The 21,027-nt window shown below is 47.9% G+C and overlaps 1 protein-coding gene across 4 annotated transcripts in view; it reads left to right on the top strand.

The window, feature by feature from the left end:
• Nucleotides 1–21,027, top strand: part of PLEKHA2 (pleckstrin homology domain containing A2) — a 73,498-nt gene that overhangs the window by 11,053 nt on the left and 41,418 nt on the right. For 2 of the 4 annotated variants that reach the window (XM_019032501.4, XM_055348961.2), the window contains one exon: nucleotides 5,813–5,976. The exons of 1 other annotated variant lie outside the window; for it this stretch is intronic. In XM_019032501.4, coding sequence (XP_018888046.1) covers nucleotides 5,836–5,976 — 141 coding nt within the window. In that variant the 5' untranslated portion in view covers nucleotides 5,813–5,835. Of the gene's footprint in view, nucleotides 1–5,482; nucleotides 5,613–5,812; nucleotides 5,977–21,027 lie in introns of those variants that run through there. One more of the 4 variants, XM_019032502.3, reaches the window with a different exon arrangement.

The raw sequence follows: 21,027 nt of genomic DNA, 5'->3' as shown, positions 1-21,027 counted from the left end.
GAGTTCGAGACCAGCCTGGCCAACATGGTGAAACCCCGTCTCTACTAAAAATACAAAAATTAGCCGGACGTGGTGGCACACGCTGTAATCCCAGCTATTCTGGAGGCTGAGGCAGGAGAATGAATCACTTGAACCCAGTAGGTGGAGGTTGAAGTGTGCCGAGATGGCTCCACTGCACTCCAGCCTGGGCGACAAAAGCAAAACTCTGTCTCAAAAAACAAAACAAACAAACAAAAAACCAACCATGTAACTGGCAGAGTGTTGTGAGAGTTAGAAAAGACATTTTGAAGCTTTGCCTTGGTCTTGGCAGGGGATTTGGGGGTGATAGCATATATATGTACACCAAGTTGTTCCCCCATCTAAGTACCAATTACTACTGGCACTCCCCTTCCTCCCCTCACTGGCTCATTGCTAGAATAGTAGAAGCTAGGGATGAGCTGGCAAAGTTAACTTCCACACAGGCCTCTGTGAAGAAGAGGAAGAGCCAGAGAAGATTTGGAAGATTATGGTGACATGGCAGAGGAGGCGAGGACAGGGGATCCGGGGGCCTGGGGCAGCTCTGTGGACCCAATCTTAGCAACTATTGAGACAAGGGATGTACAAATGGGATCAGAATGAACCATCAGAGGATTAGGGCTCAGGACCTGAGGTTCATGTTGTGTGCAGCATCTGAACGTGCCGCTGCTGCGTGGGTCAGCTAGTTAGAGCCACATTTCTGTGTGATGCTCTGTTCTCCTGCAGCCAGTCCTTCCCCCCACCTCCCACATTCCTGATGAGCTCTGTGACTCAGCTGCTTCTCGGGACGTCTGAGCAGCTGTTTTTTTCTAGGGATAGAACCACAGTCAGGAGATGTAACCTGAATGCTTATCTTTCCCTTGGGTCCGTGAGGGCCCTCTCCCACCGTGAGGCCCCTGAAACAAAATTGGACTTTTAGAGGAGTGTAGAAAGAGTGCCTTCTTTAGCCCCTGACTTCAGAAAAAGACAGGCATGACCAGGCATGGTGGCTCATGCCTGTAATCCCAGCACTTTGGGAGGCCGAGGCTGGTGGATCACCTGAGGTCAGGATTTCAAGACCAGCCTGGCCAACATGGCGAAAGCCCGTCTCTACTAAAAATACAAAAATTAGCTGGGTGTGGTGATGTGCACCTATAATCCCAGCTATTTGGGAGGCTGAGGCAGGACAATCGCTTGAACCTGGGAGGCGGAGGTTGCAGTGAGCCAAGATTGCCCTGCTGCACTCCAGCCTGGGCGACATAGCGAGACTCCATCTCAAAAAGGAAAAAAAAAAAAAGAAAAAGGAAAGATGAATCCTGCAGGCTAAAAAGGGGAAATTTGAAAGCCAATGTTCAGCTGGACACCTTGCTTAGCGATTGGGCCCAGGACAGTTAGCTTTGCTCTTCCACAGAAGCTTGTGTGTTTTCTCTGGGAGGTGCCTCAAGAGTAGCGATAGTCCTTGCAGCCCCTGCAAATCTGTCTGTGACTGGTTGGGCATCAAGGGGGTTTGCCTGGTTTTCTTGAGGGGCTGGCGATCACCAGCATCCTGACCAGGCAGCTCTGCACCCTTCCCGGAATGCTGACCCAGCCCTTCTGGTGGGACTCTTGTTCCTCTGTCATCCAGGGAGCTGAGGCTTCTTTCCAGGATATGCTCCCCCGCCCCCAGCCAGTGCCAGACCACTCCCCTTGCTGCCTTTGACCCAATGTCTGCTGGGAGACTTCACGTTCCTCCTGTGGCGTCTGTTCCTTATTACTGGCTTGTGCCCATCTCTCTCCTGTTTCTGAACTCAAACTTGCTCCGTTGTGAAACTGGAGCTGGGGCGGAAGCTTTGTTGGAGGAGGCCCTGGGTCTGTCCGCAGGTGCCATAATAGAAGGGTTGCTGCTTTGGGCAGGGGTGTGCCTCCCCTGGCCCCTGCTGTGCTGCAACACATCCTTTTCTGCTGTGTTTCTGAAACCTCCTCTGTCCGTGGTTGATCCTTCTCACCACCTCTTTTACTGCAGCTCCTCTGACTTCTTCCTTAGCTGTGCTGTTTCACCTCTGCCCTGTTTCTCGCCTGCTTTGCTCTTTGTCCCCTATCCTTTTGCAGTGAGTAGCTGTGGGATTCCCCGACGCATCTCCCTGATGTTTTTGTCTCCAGTCCCTCTGACCTCACCTGGATCAAGGGATTCACCAGTCACTGGTATCCATGTGTGTGTTTTGGGGGCATTTGTTCCTAGGGGCCGCCTCTCATCACTGGCCCTTGTGGGGATGGGAGAGAACATGCCACACCACCAATCGCCACCCTTACTATTAGCCTGATCTGAATCTGCCTGATGTCAGCCTGTGCTGTGGGAGGGTGTCTCCCTCTGGGCCTGCAGTACCGGGGCTGTTGGGTCTCTCTAGCTCACCTGCTGACCCAGCGTCCCGTTGTGGGGGATGGCCTGAGCCAGCCATCTCACAACTTTGTGTGGCTGTGGACAGAGGGCCTCCATGGGCTTGGGCCACCAGGAACTTCACTCTGTTGGAGCCTGTCAGGGCTCAGCAGTGGGTGGGGTCTGACCTTGAAAGTGTGAAGGTCATGTGGTGCTTTGGGATCCCTTGTGGGACCCTTGTCCCACATCAGCACTGGGTGTGCATTTGAATTGGGTGTCTCTGCTTATTGAAAGGGGCCAATCTTCGTTGGGGAGCAGGATAGAGCTCTCGCCCTTCCCTTTGGCTCTCAGAGAGGCCTAAGAAAATTGCAACAAGAGCAGAGGTTGGCTGGTTTGAAGGTGTGGCTCATCCCACATTACCAGAGAGACTGTTCCGGAGTCGGGGATAGTGCTCGCGGGCTGGGACTTTCTTCTTCTTTCTTCCTTCTTCTCCTTTTTCTTCTTTCTTCCTTTCTTCCTCTTCTTCTGACAGGGTCTCACTCTGTCGTCCAGGCTAGAGTGGAGTGGTGCTCTCATGGTTCCCTGCAGCCTCAAATTCCTGAGCTCAAGCGATTCTCCTACCTCAGCCTCCTGAGTAGCTGGGACTACAGGCACGCCACCATGCCTGGCTAATTTTTAAATTTTTTTGTGGAGACGAGGTCTCACTGTGTTGCCCAGGTTGGTCTCAAACTCCTGGCCTCAAGCGATCCTCCCACCTCAGCCTCCCAAAGTGCTGGGATTACAGTTGTGAGCCACTGCACCCAGCCTGGGACTTTGTTCTGATTCCTCATTCTTTCCATTATAAAGGGTAACCATATTAGGCTGCTCAGGCCATCATAAACAAGGACCACAGTTTGGATCGCTTAAACAACAGAAGTTCATTTTCTCACCGATCTGGAGGCTGAAAGTCCAAGGGCAAGGTGTTAACAGGGTTGGTTTCTTCTGAGGGCCATGAGAGAAAGATCTGTCCAGGGCCTGCGCCTTGGCTTGTGGATGGCTGTCACCTCCCTGTGTCTTCACAGGGTCTTTCCTCCTCTTATAGAGACATCAGTCATAGTGGATTAGGGCCCATGCTAATGACGTCATGCTAACTCCGTCACCTCTTTAAAGACCCTGTCTCCAAATATAGCCACATTTTGAGGGCCTTAGGGTTAGTACTTCAACATATGAATTTTGAGAGGACATAATTCACCCCATAACAATGACAGTGGAGTGATGTAAGATGCTGGCCAGGGCTGTGACCCTACCTCAAGGCTCCAGAAACCCCTTGCATTTTAATCTTTTGGTATCTTCATGGAGCTGGAGAGGCTGTCCTTTGTGACTTAATTCCTGGCAGAATTTTAGAAAAATTTTTTATGTTTAATTTTTGTGGGTACATAGTAGGTGTATATATTTACGGGGTACATGAGGCTTGCAGCACGTAACAGTCACTTCATGGAAGATGGGGTATTCATATCCTCAAGCATTTATCCTTTGCGTTACAGACTGTTCAGTTATATTATTTTATTTTATTTTGACAGAGTTTCACTCTTGTTGCCCAGGCTGGAGTGCAATGGTGTGATCTCGTCTCACTATAACCTCCAGCTCCTGAGTTCAAGCGATTCTTCTACCTCAGCCTCCTGAGTAGCTGGGATTACAGGCATGCGCCACCACGACTGGCTAATTTTTTGTATTTTTAGTAGAGACGGGGTTTCACCACGTTGGCCAGGCTGGTCTCGAATTCCTGACCTCAGGTAATCCACCTGCCTCAGCCTCCCAAAGTGCTGGGATTACTGGCATGAGCCACCATGCCTGGCCTCTTTTAGTTATTTTAAAATGTGCAATTAAATTATTATTGACTATAGTTACCCTGTTGTACTATCAAATAGTAGGTCTTATTCACTCTTTCTAACTATTTTTTGTACCTATTAACCATCCCCACTTCCCCCCAGCCCCCCACTACCCTTCCCAGCCTCTGGTAACCACCCTTCTACTCTCTATCTCCATGAGTTCAATTGATTTGATTTTTAGATCCCATGAATGAGTAAGGACATGTGATGTCTGTCTTTCTGTGGCTCTCTTATTTCACACTTAACATAATGATCCCCAGTTCCATCCATGTTGTTGCAAATGACAGGATCTTATTCTTTTTTATGGCTGAATAGTACTCCATTGTGTATATATGCCACATTTTCTTTATTCATTCATCTGTTGATGGCCACTTAAGTTGCTTCCAAATCTTGGCTATTGAGAACAGAGCTGCAACAAACATAGGAGTGCAGATATACCTCTTCAATAGACTGATTTCCTTTCTTTGGGTATATACCCAGCAGTGGGATTGCTGGATCATATGGTAGATCTATTTTTAGTTTTTTGAGGAACCTCCAAACTGTTCTCCATAGTGGTTGTACTAATTTATATTCCCACTAATACCGTACAAGGGTTCCCTTTTCTCCACTTCCTCACCAGCATTTGTTGTTGCCTGTCTTTTGGATAAAAGCCATTTTCACGGGGGTGAGATGATATCTCATTGTAGTTTTGATTTGCATTTCTCTGGTGATCAATGATGTCGAGCACCTTTTCATGTGCCTGTTTGCCACTCGTATGTGTTTTCCTTGAGAAATGTCTGTTCAAATCTTTTGTCCATTTTAAATTCGGATTATGAGACTTTTTTTCCTATAAAGTTGTTTGAGCTCTTTATATATTCTGGTTATTAGTCCGTTGTCAGATGGGTAATTTGCCGATTTTTCTCCCATTCTGTGGGTTTTCTCTTCACTTTGTTGATTGTTTCCTTTGCTGTGCAGAAGCTTTTTAACTTGATGTGATCCCGCCTGTCCATGTTTGCTTTGGTTGCCTGTGCTTGTGGGGTATTGTTCCAGAGCCTGGCAGAATTTTATTCAGATGTTTGAACTGGAGCTTACATCCTTTCTGAGATCATTTCTTCCATGTATAAAATTGAGTTGCGAGCCACTTCACAAGGTTTTGTGCAGAGCAACGATGATAGCTACTGCTCAGGAAGTGCTTACTGTGTGCGTACCACTTAATTCTCAGCCCAAGCCTTATTATTAACCCCGTTTTACAGATGCAGAAGCTGAGGCACACGAAGATTAAATAATTGGTGGTCATACAATTAACAAGTATCCAGAACTGGAATTTGAATGCAGGCCCCTGATCTAAAGTCTGGGCTTATCTCCTCTATGGATGTAAATTGCCCAATGCTATCCTGGGCGCATAGAGCCTTGGAAAAGTGAGTTGAATATGTGTGAATGGATTTTTAGGGGTGCTTAACATTGGGAGAGGTTTCCAGGGTCTGGGATGGAACATTTGGTGCCCCCACGGAAGGAAGCTGGTGAGAGTCTCAGCCCAGCTTCTGGAAAAGATTCCTGCAGGTCCTGAGGCAGAGCTGCTTCATCTTCCTTCTCATCAGTACCTCCCTCCTGCGCGCAGGGTGATGTGAGCAGAGCCCAGGAATGCCTTATGTGGATCGGCAGAACCGAATCTGTGGGTTTCTGGACATCGAGGAGCATGAGAACAGCGGCAAGTTTCTGCGGAGGTACTTCATTCTGGACACCCAGGCTAACTGCCTCCTCTGGTATATGGACAACCCCCAGGTGAGAGGGTCAGTGGGAAGGGGTGGGGCGACTGGGTGCCCATCACTGCGCCAGAGGAATGCACACAGGGTTAGTGTCCAGGCCTAGGCTCGTGAGCAACACAACCTGCTGATCAGCAGGGAGGGGACAACCCTACAACACACACAGACACACACACAAATGCACATTCATGTGCACACACACCACACACACCCCATACACACCACACACACGCACAGACATGCACCTTACACACACACACCCCACACACACTGTACAGACACGACACATACACACATGCACACACCATATACACACCACACAGACACACACACACCCCCATACACATACCATGCACACATACACACACGACACACACCATACACACACACAACCCATACACCAGACACACATGCACACACGACACACACCATACACACACACAACCCATACACCAGACACACACCATACACACATGCACACACACCCCATATACACACACCACACATACACACCAGACACACATCATACATACACATATACACATGCACACACACCCCATACACACATACCACACACACATACACAACCCATAAACACACACCACATACCATACACACATACACACACATGCACACACACTTGCAGACACACCCCATACACACACCACACACATACACACAACCCATAAACACACACCAGACACACATTATACACACACACGCACACACACATGCACACACATCCCATACACACACACCACACACACATACACAAGCCATACACACACACCACACACAGAGACACATATACACCATACACACACCCCCATACACACACACCCCCACGCACACCACAGATACCACACACGCATGCACCCCGTACACATGCAGACACACACATGCGCACACGCACACACCATACACACACATGCACACACACATATACACACAGACTACACACATACCGTACACACCCATCCACACACACAGAGAAAACCATCTCAGATCTTAGCTTGGAGAGAAGGATGCTGTCCTGACCCTGGCATCTGGTGTCTGCTCTCACACGCAGAGACCAGCCAGGATCTGCCAGTGAGATCCAAGTCCTGGATCCAGGCTCCAAGGCATGGCTTGCTTCCTGTCACTTCTCTCCAGGGCTGTGGCCTGTGGCTGCTCCTGCTCTTCCAGTCTGGGGGCCCCTCCCCAGCAGAGAATGTGACCTGGTTCCCTGAGCCGGACACATGTTGGGCTTCTTTGGTCTCCTGACTCAGGAAGTCCTAGAATCCTGGATTGGAGGTGCCCTTGGAGGTCACCCAGTTTTGTTTCCTCATGGTCCAGATGAGAAGAGAGCCTCAGACACTGCACTGGATCTTGGCAAGGACATGGTCAGAATTAGGTGACTTGCTGAGCATCTTGTGGAGGTCAGGCACAAAGATGGGGGCCACCTACCTTTGACTGCTATGTCTAGGAGTCCCTGGAGTCATCACTGCTCTGGGAACAAGTTGCTTCACCCTGATTTGGGATCTCAAGGCTTTTCTTATTCTGGCCCTGAGTGCTGTTAGCTCTTTCCTTCCCCTACCCTTGAGTGATTTGGTGGAATGAGCCTGCAGACACTGACATGGCCTCTGAACAGCAAGGTCACAGGTCATGGCTGCGTTGGGATGAAGAAGGGTGTGGGATCTGGGATTTGGCTCTAGTTCCGAGGCTTGGGAAGAGGAAATTCTGAATGTCCCAGGGATGGAGTTATGCTTTAAGATGCAATGTGGAAAATGAGTTATGTGAATCTCTAGGTCACTGTCCAGGGACTAATCATCTAGTGATCTTGGGCATTTGTCTTCTAGATTTGATGGCCAAGAGAAAAACAGTATAGATGCGGAAAACATACTCAGAAAGTCAGCTGCTGCTAATTGCCTTCTCCAGCAAGGATTAACCCTAAGTAGAACTGAGCCCCATGTTTCACCCTGCAGCCCTGATAAATCTGTTGCTTACTTTCATTTGAAGTGCCTAGTATTCAGAATGAACCCTTCCTAGGCACACTGTGACACCCTCAACTCAGCCTGGAATGCTGACATTTGTCATGTAATGGGCCTGGTTTGCCTTCAGGCCCTGCGATATCATTTTCCTTTCGTTTGCTCTTTTCTTTTCTCTCTTTTTTTTTGAGACAGAGTCTTGCTCTGTCACCCAGGCTGGAGTGCAGTGGCATGATCTCGGCTCACTGCAATCTCTGCCTCCTGGATTTAAGTGATTCTCCTGCCTCAGCCTCCTCAGTAGCTGGGATTACTGGCGTGTACCACCATGCCCGGCTAATTTTTGTTATTTATTTATTGATTTAGTTTTGAGACGGGGTCTCGCTCTGTTGCCCAGGCTAGAGTGCAGTGGCGTGATCTCGGCTCACTGCAAGCTCTGCCTCCCGGGTTCACGCCATTCTCCTGCCTCAGCCTCCCGAGTAGTTGGGACTACAGGCACCCGCCACCACGCCCAGCTAATTTTTTGTATTTTTTTTTTAGTAGAGACGGGGTTTCACTGTGTTAGCCAGGATGGTCTCGATCTCCTGACCTCGTGATCTGCCCACCTTGGCCTCCCAAAGTCCTGGGATTACAGGCATGAGCCACTTTGTTACTTTTAGTAGAGACAGGGTTTTACCATGTTGGCCAGGCTGGTCTTGAACTCCTGACCTCAAGTGATCTGCCTGCTTTGGCCTCCCAAAGTGCTGGGATTACAGGCATGAGCCGTTGCACCTGGCCGTTTGTTTTTTTTTTCAATTTGGGATCTTACTCCGTTGCCCAGGCTGGAATGCAATCATAGCTCAAACTCCTGGGCTCAAGTGATCCTCCCACCTCAGCCTCCCATGTAGCTGGGACTACAGGTGTGCGCCACCACACCGGGCTAATTATTTTTATTTTTTGTAGAGATGGAGGGTCTCACTTTGTTGACCAGGCTGGTCTTGAACTCCTGGTTTCTTTTTTTTTTTTCTTCTTTTGAGACAGAGTTTTGCTCTTGTCGCCCAGGCTGGAGTGCAATGGTGTGATCTCGGCTCACTGCAACCTCTACCTCCCAGTTCAAGAGATTCTCCTGCCTCAGCCGCCCGAGTAGCTGGGATCACAGGCACCTGCCACCATGCCTGGCCAATTTTTGTATTTTTTTTTTTTTGAGACCGAGTTTCACTCTTGTTGCCCACGCTGGAGTGCAATGGCGTGATCTCAGCTCACTGCAACCTCTGCCTCCCGGGTTCAAGCGATTCTCCTGTCTCAGCCTCCCGAGTAGCTGGGATTACAGGCGTGTGCCACCACGCCCAGCTAATTTTTGTATTTTTAGTAGAGACGGGGTTTCATCATATTGGTCAGGCTGGTCTTGAACTCCTGACGTCAGGTGATCCACTGGCCTCGGCCTCCCAAAGTGCTGGGATTACAGGCATGAGCCACTGCGACTGGCCTGAACTCTTGGTTTCAAGCGATGCTTCTGCTTTGGCTGGAGTTAAATGTTTGTTGCCAGTAGACTTGGCTTTGGACACACCAGAGATGAGCCCTGGGTGACTTATGGGTCTTCACGTTCCCTCTCCATTCTCCTTCTTTGTGTACTTCCTCCCACTCACCTGCTGTGTTAGCGCAAGTCATTCGAATGGATTTTTGTCTTGATTTACCTGCTTCACGCCATGCTTCCCCACTAGGTCTGTGCTTTACCCAAACTGACTTGCTTGGGGAATCCTGTCTGGCTGTTGCCAGCTGCCTCCCTGGAGAGTTGGATCTTTCTTCACACCCTGGGTCACAGACTGAGAGTTGTGCTGTCAGTGGCAGATCACCCAGGACCACAGTGGCACCATCTTGGAACTTGAATGTTGACGGTTGTCAGGATTCCCCTCACTCTGATTTGTCACTGGGGCCCAGAACCTGTGCTAAGCCTGGACGCTGTGCCTCGGGCTGCCTTCTAAGCAATCTGGGGTCAGCCTCTGCAGCAGGTTCCCCTGGCCCAGGGCAGGCTCTTACTCTTTCCTGCCAGCTGAGCTCTCAGGGTGTTTTGTGGTAGAACCTTCTTCATGTTTGAATTACCAGGTAAAACTAACTAGTGGCCCACTGCTGGGGATTCTTTATGTTTTCCCAGGAAGCAGTAGAGCTCACCTGGCTTGGCATATTCTTGAAAAAGGAGAGTCTTGCTGTGATACAGAAATAATTCAGGACATTTTACTTCTTCAGTGGTTGGGTTAGTTCTTTGTTGTGTGAACAGCCAAACGGACACTCCAGATTTAAGTGTGGGTGTTTCAGGTAAGTTCTAAAATGGTATTAGTGAGCATTTATTACTGTGTGCCAAGCACACTTCATTGGGTTTTTATTTCATTCTGAGAACAAGTTTAATTGGTAGTTATTATTGCCCTCATTCTGAAGATGAGGTGGGTGAGGCTGACAGGGGAAGAATTTGCCCGTGGTTACATAATAAAAAAGTAGCACAGCTGGAACTCTAACCCTGACAGTCTAACTCTAGTGCCCCTGCCATTATTGCTGATAATGAGACAGGCATCTAAGGGTGACTTGGAGGATGAAGAGCCTGCAAAGGTAGTTTCTGGTTAAGAAAGAGAAACCTGAGGACTCTCGGGGCTGGGAGGTCCTAGAAGGTAGGGCACTTGTGTGGCTTAGTTTTTTATCATAGTGTTTCCAGCATTTGATGAATATGTGTTCATTGAATGAATGAATGAATGAGCCAGCTAAAGAGGGCCAGGGAAGGAAGTGGTCAGAAGTCAGGTCATTGGGGAATGTGGAGTGCCCAACATTGCTTTCCTGGGACTGGGGACAGGGCCAAAATGGAATGGAAGCTCTGCAGGGAGGGGCATCCTGGGGATTTTGGTCCATTCCTATGAAAAGAGGCATTGAGAACTGTGTGTGGTCGTTGAACATCTTTATTTGATAGGGACAAGGAGATCTCTGCTATGTTTTCTTAATTATTTAATAGGCAGTAATAAGCAGAAGATTTTTGGACCCAGGTCTCCGATCTTTGTGTGTTGAAGCCACCTGGTAGGTGGTGTTCACTGAGCCTGAATCTGTTACTGCTGCTGCTACTGCTGTTATTACTAACTGCAGCTTATACTTACTAAGTGGTTGCCATGTACCAGCTATGGTGTGAAATGCTTTTACATGTGTTACCCCATGGAACCTCTCCATAATCCTGGGGCCTAGGGTCTGTTGTCACTCTTTGCTCATGGTTGTGCAGGTGGCAAATGCAGCGCTGGAGCCAGGTCCATCGACTCAAGTGTGCAACCTCCTCTTTGTCTGCCTCCCTCCTCCCACTGACCTCTGTGCTCAGCCCGTGCAAGGTCTTGTAGATGATGTGGAAAATGAATTCGGTGAGGCCTTTACCACCAGGAAGCTTCAGGGTTAGCTGGGGAGAGGAAAACAACACACACAAAACTATGGTGCTAATAATCCTGGCAAATCATTGTAACAGGGTAGCATATCATTAAGTGTCAGTGCCAATGCCCGGATGCCAATATTTCGGTTGAAGGAGAAGGGATTGCCATTTTCTTTTGCTGCCACCCATAAGGGAAAGATGTAGGGCTTGGAGGTGTAGTCTCATATGGAAAGTTCTCAGGCTGCAGAGATAAGAGATCAAGGTTGCAATATTGGCTCTGCCACTAAGTTGATTTACATCTTAGGCAAGTCACTTATCCTGTGGAGTATGGGCACTCTAGGTGATCCTTTCACCACCACACCTGGCTAATTTTTGTAGTTTTAGTAGAGATGGGGTTTCACTATGTTGGTCAGCCTGGTCTTGAACTCCTGACCTCAAATGATCCCACTGCCTTGGCCTCCCAAAGTGCTGGGATTACAGGCATGAGCTACCGCGCCCAGCCTGTAGGTGATCCTTACGTGCCTTTTATCCTTTCATTTCCTGAGAATAGAAGGAGATCCTGGAGTTCAACAGCGTTGTTAACACATATTTACTAAATTTGTTCAGTGTGCCAGATGCTGATCTAAATACTGTGGCTACTTCAGTGAACAAGACAGTCTTTGCCTTCATAGAGTTTACACTGTATTTGGGGAAACAGACAATTGGGGTGGGGAGAGCTGGGGGCCCCCCTTCATAGAGGAGGTGTCAGTAGATCCAGATGTTGAAGGGTGTGTGAGGTTCATTTTTGCTATACGTTATTTGTATTTGCAGAGCATTTTGTGGGTTTTCCACTTACTTTTTAAAATTTTTATTTATTTATTTTTTTAAGACAGAGTCTCACTCTGTTGCCGAGGATCCAGTGCAGTGGCATGATCTCAGCTCACTGCAACCTCCGCCTCCCAGCTTAAAGAAATTCTCGTGCCTCAGCCTCCCAAGTAGCTGGGATTACAGGCCTGCACCACCATGCCCGGCTACTTTTTGTATTTTATTAGAGATGGGGGTGTCACCACATTGGCTAGGCTGGTCTCGAACTCTTGACCTCAGGTGATCCACCCACCTTGGCATCCAAAGTGCTGGGTTACAGATGTGAGCCACTATGCCTGGCCCGGTTTTCACTTACGAGATGTCTTTTGATTGTTATACCTACTCTGCCCCAAGCAGAGATGAAGAGGAGGAGGAGGGCGTTCTAAGTTGGGGAAACAGCAGTCATCGTGGGGCAGAGGTGAGCTCGCCTGGTTGGAGGGGCATTTAGGGTCGTCAGGGTCCCCAGAAGAAGACCCTGAGACGAGGAGTCAGGCGCTGAGACAGGGAGTCAGGCGCGGAGGCAAGATCTGTCAGGAAGTTCTTTATTGAGGAAATGTTCCCGCGGGGACTGTGAAGAGAGCTGGGGAAGGAGGACAGGGAAGGGAGGAGGCCAGACAAGGGTGTGAGCTCAGGTGGAGGTCTGAGCAAGGGATGGTTTGACTGTGGGCCTGCAGGAGCGCTGGGGTGAGTCATGCCTCAGCCTTGTCTCAGGGAGCTGGGCTTTCGTGTGCCTGCACCGGGCAGTCACTGGCTCCAGCTCTGCACATGTGGGCAGAATGGCTTCCAGCAGCCCAGAGGCAGTTCTCTGAAGCAGAGCTGTGGATGCAGGCCATGGAAGGCACAGCCAAATGGCAAAAAGAGATGGAGGGAATTTGGGAAGTCAGTGGCAACGTCTGCTAGATGGGCATACGGTGGGGGTGTGTTGGGGATCAGAACACAGCATGGGCCAGGCGCAGCCTTGAATGTCTGGCAGAATTTAGAATCAGTATGGTTAAGTAATGAATCAAGGCTTCTCGTACAGGCAGTGGTGACTCTAAACTGATATAGAACAAAAACCCATTAGCTAAAAAGGACCTGTATAAATGGAAAGTCTCTGTATTATTGATTATGGACACTGATTTGGCTAATGCATTTAAAAATCAATATACTGACAATATCAAGCAAACTTTTTTTTAAATTATAGTAAGGATGTTCAGCATGAGATCTACCCTTTTAACAAATTTTTAAATGCATGATACCATATTGTTGACTGTAGGCACGATGTAATACAGCCAGTCTCCCTACTCTAGAACTTCTTCATCTTGCATGCAATCAAATAATTCTTGAACAGAAACAAATGCTGGCTTGATTTTCCTTAAAATGTTACTACAATATTATGGCACTAGCGCTTGTATTTTGATTTCACATTGGTTCCCGTCATGATAGAGGAGATGAAATTCCTTAGGGCCGCCCTACTCTAGTACAGCAATCTGCAGACTAACTATGTTTTAGTTGCAGAGAATTGCTTACATCCCCCCCTTCTAAAGTCCACTTGGCTAAGTAATTGCAAGACCAAATTATATGGCCCTGAACAAAGAGTAAACAGAAGCACGAAACACAATATTGCACTAGATTGCTGGTCTTGTCAAATTGACTCTGTCAAATGTGTTTTTTCCTCTTTTTCCAAAAAATACGTAGTTGCTTTTACTTTCCAAAGGCCACGATATGACTCATGGATCATCAAATAACCAAAAAGATTGCATGGCTCTTAGTACTCCTGGGGTGCCAAAGAAAGCCCTTTGCTTTTATTTAATTTTTTTAAATAAACTGAAAGCAGTTCTTTCCATTGATGGGGTGAAGAGCGTTAGCAGTGTTGGTAACAAGATGGATATTTGGTGCATTTTAGTAGAAAGCATACAAAGTTATGGGAGGAGGTTATAGTAACACATAATGTATAATGGACAATACTGTTGTCTTAAAGGCTACATGAAAATTGGTGTTTTTTTTAAAAAAAAAACGTGAAATTTTCCTAAGCAAATTTTGGCTGAAAGCCAGGAATAATTTTTGCATTGTATGCTTCAACCTGTCAGAATGCCAAGAACCAGGAAATAATGTTCTTTAAAAATTGGGCAATAGATGCACGTGGTGCAAAATTTGGAATGTAGGAATGCAGAGTTAGTGACAAATTTCTCCCTCCCACTTCTGTCCTCTTCAGCAGGGGCAGCCAGTCTTGACAGTTTCTTGTGTCTGTCTGGAGATAATCTCTGCCTGTGAGACTATCTCTTAAGATCATGGTAACTTTCAGATCTTCAGCAAATTGTTTGGGCAAAGTGTCTTCAATTCCTGGATTTTGTGTAATTGATATCTTAACTATCCATGTAGACATGTGATTTCCAGGAGTCAGTGGAATATTTGATGTGCTTTTGTCTGTAGTGTGTTAGAGTAAGAACGCAGAATCCTTTGGTAAAAAAAAATCCCAAAAGAAGATTATAAGATTGTAAGTGACAAATCTGTACTTTTACCAAATGCAAAATTTGCTAAGGGTAAAAATATTATTAAAAAGTACTTTTTTTTTTAGAGACAGGGTTCTTACTCCGTCTCCGAGACTGAAGTGTAGTGTGACAGTCCGAGCTCACTGCTGGATTTGACTGGGCCTGGTCAAAACATGCTTAGAATTAAAATTGTATGTGGGCTTTTTGAGAGCTTAATGTAGAATTAAAAACTGCAATTTTGCTTTATGTGTTTTCTGTAGCCATCGTATTTTTTAAACAAGTTGTATCTTTATAACAGGATGTACTTTGTCTAAATTAAAAAAAATTAAAAACTAAGCCGGGCGCGGTGGCTCACGCCTGTAATCCCAGTACTCTGGGAGGCCAAGGCAGGCGATCACCTGAGGTCAGGAGTTCAAGACCAGCCTGGCCAACAAGGCGAAACCTTGTCTCTACTAAAAGTACAATAATTAGCAGGGCATGGTGGCAAGCTACTCAGGAGGCTGAGGCAGGAGAATCGCTTGAACCCGGGAGGCAGAGGATGCAGTGAGCTGAGATCACGCCATTGCACTCTAGCCTGGATAACAAGAGCGAGACTCCATCTCAAAAAAAACCAACCAACCAAACAAACAAAAAACTAAGTAGCACATTGAAAGAATTGTGTTAAGAGTTAGCACTACTCAGTATTAAAGTCCAAGCAGCTAAACAGATAGAAGCTATGAAACTTAGCAGAGGTTAAATAACTATTGCAAAACCATAGTGATGACTATTCTAAGTTTTCTCAAAACTTCTCTTTGGTATGTTGTTGTTAGATTTTGCTTTACATTTTAACCATCAACATTTGTTCAATATATTTATTATATACATCTCTTTCTATATTTATAGATCTAGTTATATACCAAAGAATGGTATGACCAGACATGGTGGCTCATGTCTGTAATCCCAGGCCTGTGGGAGGATCACTTGAGTCCAGGAATTTGAGACCAGCCTGGGCAACATAGGAAGACCCCATATCTACAAAAAAAAAAAAAAAAAAAAAAATTAGGCAATCGTGGTGGCATATGTCTGTAGTCCCAGGTACTTGGGAGGCTGAGGTGGGAGAATCACTTGAGCTCAGGAGTTAGAGGCTGCAGTGAGCTGTGATCAGGACACTGTACTCCAGCCTGAGTTACAGAGCAAGACCCTGTCTCAAAAAAAGTCATTTTATTAATTTATTATCTAAATAGTGTCTCCAAGGCAAAGGAGGTTATTGCATGTTTGGGAGAGGGGTTCATATTAGATTTTGCTTCAGAGACCAGTTTTATTAGTTATATCAATTGAGCACAGGACAACATGATGAATATATTCATTAAGGAAACATCCATTTTTTGAGCCTCCTGTCCTCATCCACAGTATATGGTAATGATATCAATGATCTCCACCTGTGACATTGTTGCTGTGAAGAGTAAATATATGTATGTGAGAATGCTTTGATGAGCTCTAAAGTGCTACAGATGTTATCTGTTAAGAAAGTTTGTTCTGGCCAGGACATCGGGATGGATGGGGAGGTGGGGAGAGCTGGAGCTGGAGATGACGGCTGGGGATTTGTCACAGAGCTTCCTGATATGCCTGAGGTGGTGGGAATGGAGAGTGGGGGGGCAGGTTTAGAGGCCACATGAGGGAAGAATGTTTGAAAGTTTAGTACCTGGTTGACTGGGGAGAGGAGGTGGGATTACTGACAGGCTGGGGAGGGGAGAGGGAAACCGATTAGAAGGTGGAGGGGAAATGACATTGAGTTTGAGGCTGGATTGAAGAAAGGGCTGATGGAGTTGGCTTATTGAGTTTACAGCTTTAGAAACATTTAGGTGGCCAGCAGTCAGAGTTGGGACCCAAATGCCTCCGGGAGATTATCTGAAGCCCAGGCCTGTGACCTGGTCTTTTTTTTTTTTTTCTTTTTGAGATGGAGTCTCACTCACTCTGTCACCCAGGCTGGAGTGCAGTGGTGTGATCTTGGCTCACTGCAACCTCCGTCTCCCGGGTTCAAGCGATTCTCCTACCGCAGCCTCCCGGATACCTGGGATTAAAGGTGTGTGCCACCACACCCAGCTAATGTTTGTATTTTTAGTAGAGACAGGGTTTCACCATGCTTGGCCAGGTTGGTCTTGAACTCCTGACCTCAAGTGATCCACCCGCCTTGGCCTCCCAAAGTGTTGAGATTACAGGCATGAATCACCGCGCCCGGCCTGACCTGGTCTTTAAGTCTCTGTCACCAGAGTTGGAAGACGGAAATAAAGGGAATGGGGGTGTGGCTGAGAGACTTAACACACAATGAAACTTATCCTGTCTAAAGCTGATACTGGTGTCTGTCAACAAGAAATCGACATCCAAGTAATAGAATAAAAACATTAAGCCCACGCAGCAGAGGATGATATAGAATCGACTTCTCCTGAAGGGAAAGATTAAATACACACTTTGAACTGGAGAATGGGGAGAGTAGCTATCAGCGTGTCGTGTGTCCCTGCGTTAGCATCAGCAAGTGGACCTACAGGTCAGAGGGGAGGAGAGGTGTTTGGCCCTAGAGCAGCAGGTAGAGCCACGGCCCAGGTCACCTGGTGCCTGGGATTCACTTGGCTCCCCTGCTTTGGTTGCTCATGTCAGGGTGAGGGCTTTGGAATGTGGGGCAGCGGCAGCTATGCTCCTCCTTCCCAGTCCTGTCACACCGTTCTCCTACATTCAAATGTCTACTCTGAGCTATACCCCCTCTGCAGGCACATTCTTTTCTGTGAGTCTACATGGCCGTGGCTTTTGGTGGCTGAGCTATGGTTTTAGCTCACAGACAGCAATGTCAGCTCATGCCCTAGCTCTGGGATTACCAGGGGCATCCCCTCCCTCCGTCTCCTGCTAGCTGCTTTTTACTGTCTGCTGGACACCCCAGGGGCCTGTAAGAGAAGGTCAGATGGCACCAGCATCTCTCCTTCCTTCCCCCTTTCTGCTCTGAATCTCTGGTCTATTGGAGTTTGGCACCCAAGAGCCAGTTGGACAAGTTCCTGCCCTGCCCAGCTTGGGCAATGACACTGGGCCTCTTTTAGTGTAACCCTGCTGGTCCTGCTTTTGTATTTACCTTTCATTGATAATCAGCTCTTAGATAATGTCTCATGGGAGATGGCAGGGCCTAAAGGAAAGTGCATGGGATTTGGGAATCAGGAAGGGTTGGGCTTGAATACTGGCTCCGCTGCTTGCTGCCTGTGTGACCTTGGGCAGGTTCCTTCACCTGCCCCATCCTTAGTTTCTTCATCTGTGAAATGGGATTGTTAGGATTAGGCGACCACATGTGAAGGTGCCTAGCAGCATGTCTGGCGCATCATAATTTCTAAATATATGTTAGTTTCCTTCTTTCTTTCTCAGGCTGTTACTTTGCCAAAGCACCAGATTGATGTTAAGAGTTTGAGCTCTGTCTTCATTTGGCTCCCTAAGGAAGTCACTTCCCCCAGTTGAGCCTTAGAGGGCTGATGTGTGGTGAATGAAGAGGTAGGCACAGGACCTTTGAGTGCTGACATGCTGTGAGTTTATGGATTGATAGTTGGGTCTTCTGGTCATTTCTGTGTTCTTTGTGACTCTCACTGGAAGAGGCGGAAGGGAGTAGAAGTCACATGGGTAAAAATTTCTTCTTCAACAAGAAATACTGCTGTTGCTAGAAAAAGGATTAACGTGGGAGGTGTGCCACATTCCTGTATGGGCACCTCAGCTGCTTCCTTGGTGACGGAGAAGAATAAGCCATATATTTTCCCCTCCTGGGGAGCTGGCTCCTTCAAGGACCTTAGTGGCAGAAGAGCTGTTGAGCAAAAAGGAAGGTACTGGCATTGTCTGCATAAAACCACCTATCTTTATTTATTTATTTATTTATTTATTTATTTATTTATTTATTTATTTTTGAGATGGAGTCTGGCTCTGTCGCCCGGGCTGGAGTGCAGTGGCGCAATCTCGGCTCACTGCAACCTTCGCCTCCTGGGTTCAAGCAATTCTCGTGCCTCAGCCTCCCAAGTAGCTGGGATTACAGGCGCATGCCACTATGCCCGGCTAATTTTTTAATACTTTTAGTAGAGAAGGGGTTTCACCATGTTGGCCAGGCTGGTCTCGAATTCCTGACCTCAGGTGATTCCCCTGCCTCAGCCTCCCAAAGTGCTGGGATTACAGGCGTGAGCCACCACGCTCAGCCTAAAACCACCTATCTTTTAACAGGAACCTGCCGTGTGCCCTATGTGGTTCCACAAAATTTAGAAGTCCAACAAATGTACAGACCACTCCTGACTTGTAGACTTCCTCTCGTGGGATCGCTGCCAGCCAGGCACGGCACCCCACGGCATGGCACGGCATGGCACGGGAATCTCCATTCCCTCTTCCTCTCTCTCTCCTGCCTTTCCTCCCTCCTCTCTGTTGGCTGCTGGTGCAGCAGCCAGGGTGACTCTGTGGGCTGCTGGCTGGCGTGGCCTTTTCTCTCACCAGCTGCTGTGTCTCTAGGGCAGACTCAGCAGGACCAGCTGGTGCCTACAGCCATGACCTCCAACCTGGAGGCACATGGAATCCCTTGGGAGCTCTGGAAACAGGCAGGTGCCTGGGTATCCCAGACGAGTTCAAACCCTGAGAATGAAGCATGCGTCTTAGTTTGTTTAGAAATCTCCCGAGGTGGCCAGGAGACATGGTGGCCCATGCCTGTAATTCCAGTACTTTGGGAGGCCAGGGCGGGCGGATCACCTGATGTCAGGAGTTTGAGATCAGCCTGGCCAATATGGTGAAACCCCATCTCTACTAAAAATACAGAAATTAGCCGGGTGTGGTGGTGCATGTCTGTAATCCCAGCTACTCAGGAGGCTGAGGCACGAGAATTGCTTGAACCCAGGAGGTGGAGGTTGCAGTGAGCCGAGATCATGCCACTGCATATCCAGCCTGGGCAACAGAGACATCTCAAAATAAATACATACATAAATAAAAGATACCTCCCGAGGTGATTCACATAAGCAGCCTTCCAGAACTTCATTCCCACCACCCACCGGCTCTGCTTTGTATCTGCTCAGACGCCTTCATCTCGATGCTTCCAGTCCCTCTCCCTATGGCCCATTCCTCAACTCTGCCCCTACATTTTCCACCTCCTTTTCATTGGGATTCAGTCCTCTCCTGCCTCTTCTACCCGATCCTGATTCCTGTCCCACAGAGGCCTTGCCTAGGTCTTGGGAGCTGCAAACTGAAGTGACCCCCAAGTTGGAACCTGGGAGATGTCACGAGAAAACGTTGTTTGCCAGTGGTGGGCAGAGCTGCATTGGTCTTCCAGTACTTTATGAACTCAGTGGGCTTGTATGGACTGGTTGGGAACTTCACCATCATGCAAATATTGTTTTCATTTAAAAATTAAGGGGTCCCCTCTGTAAAGCAGTAAGATCCTACTCATGACCTTCGTGTGCTTCCGTCCAGTAGGAAGAGACCTAAACTCTCAGAAAAACATACTCCGAGAACAGAGTCCAAGGCTAGATTTTGTCCTGTTGACCAGCTGTTCTTAAACTTGGGCCTGTTTAGGGATCACGTGGGAGCATTTTAAAAATGTCCATGTTCTGACCACATTCCATTTAATTCTCATTCAGTGTTCTGGCGGGGGGAAGCTTGAGCGTGGGCTTTTTTTTTAAATCTCTTGTTTCTTTTTAATAAATAGAGTCAGGGCCTCGCTCTGTTACTTAGGCTGGAGTGCAGTGACGTGATCATAGCTCACTGCAGCCTCGAACTCCTGGGCTCAAGTGATCTTCCCACCTCAGCTTCCCACATACCTGGGACTACAAATGTGCACCACCACACCCAGCTAATTTCTTTATTTTACTTTTTGTAGAGACAGAGTCTTGCTGTGTTGCCCAGGCTGGTCTCGAACCCCTGGCCTCAAGCGATCCTCCCACCTCAGCCTCCCCAGGTGTTGGGATTACAGGTGTGCGCCACTGCACCTGGCCATTCTTGGGGTTTTTAAAACAAGCTCTCCAGGAGATTCTGGTGTGCACCAAAGTTGGAGAAGGATTTGTGTGCCTAAATCCAGAGAGAGGGGAGGTCAGGGCAGGCTGGAGTCGGTTCAGGCTTCAGGGAGGAGAGTCCTGAGTTTGTTCTTTTCCTAGAGGAGTCTGAGCTATGGCCAGGGAAGAGGGGGGACAGCTTGGGTGGGCTCCCCTCCCCAGCTCTGATCCCTTGCTGCTACCTAGGTGCTGTTTCTTGGCCTTCCTGCCCTGACACCTGGCTACCCAGGCCCTCAGCTCAGGCATCCCCACTCTGTCTTCGTTGATCAGAAAGCACCTTCCTAGGGCTGCCGACGTGTCACCCTGGCAGTCAGCTGTCACCGTTCATCTTCTAGGTCCAGTCACTGGAGTGGACCCTGAGCATCACTTTGGATCAAGCCTCAAGGATCCTGGGGCTGTTTT

Source organism: Gorilla gorilla, chromosome 7 (assembly GCF_029281585.2).
Source record: "Gorilla gorilla gorilla isolate KB3781 chromosome 7, NHGRI_mGorGor1-v2.1_pri, whole genome shotgun sequence".
NCBI classification, from domain to species: domain Eukaryota; kingdom Metazoa; phylum Chordata; class Mammalia; order Primates; family Hominidae; genus Gorilla; species Gorilla gorilla.
The sequence above is the reverse complement of the archived record's forward strand: the minus strand, read 5'-3'. Positions and strand labels throughout refer to the sequence as shown.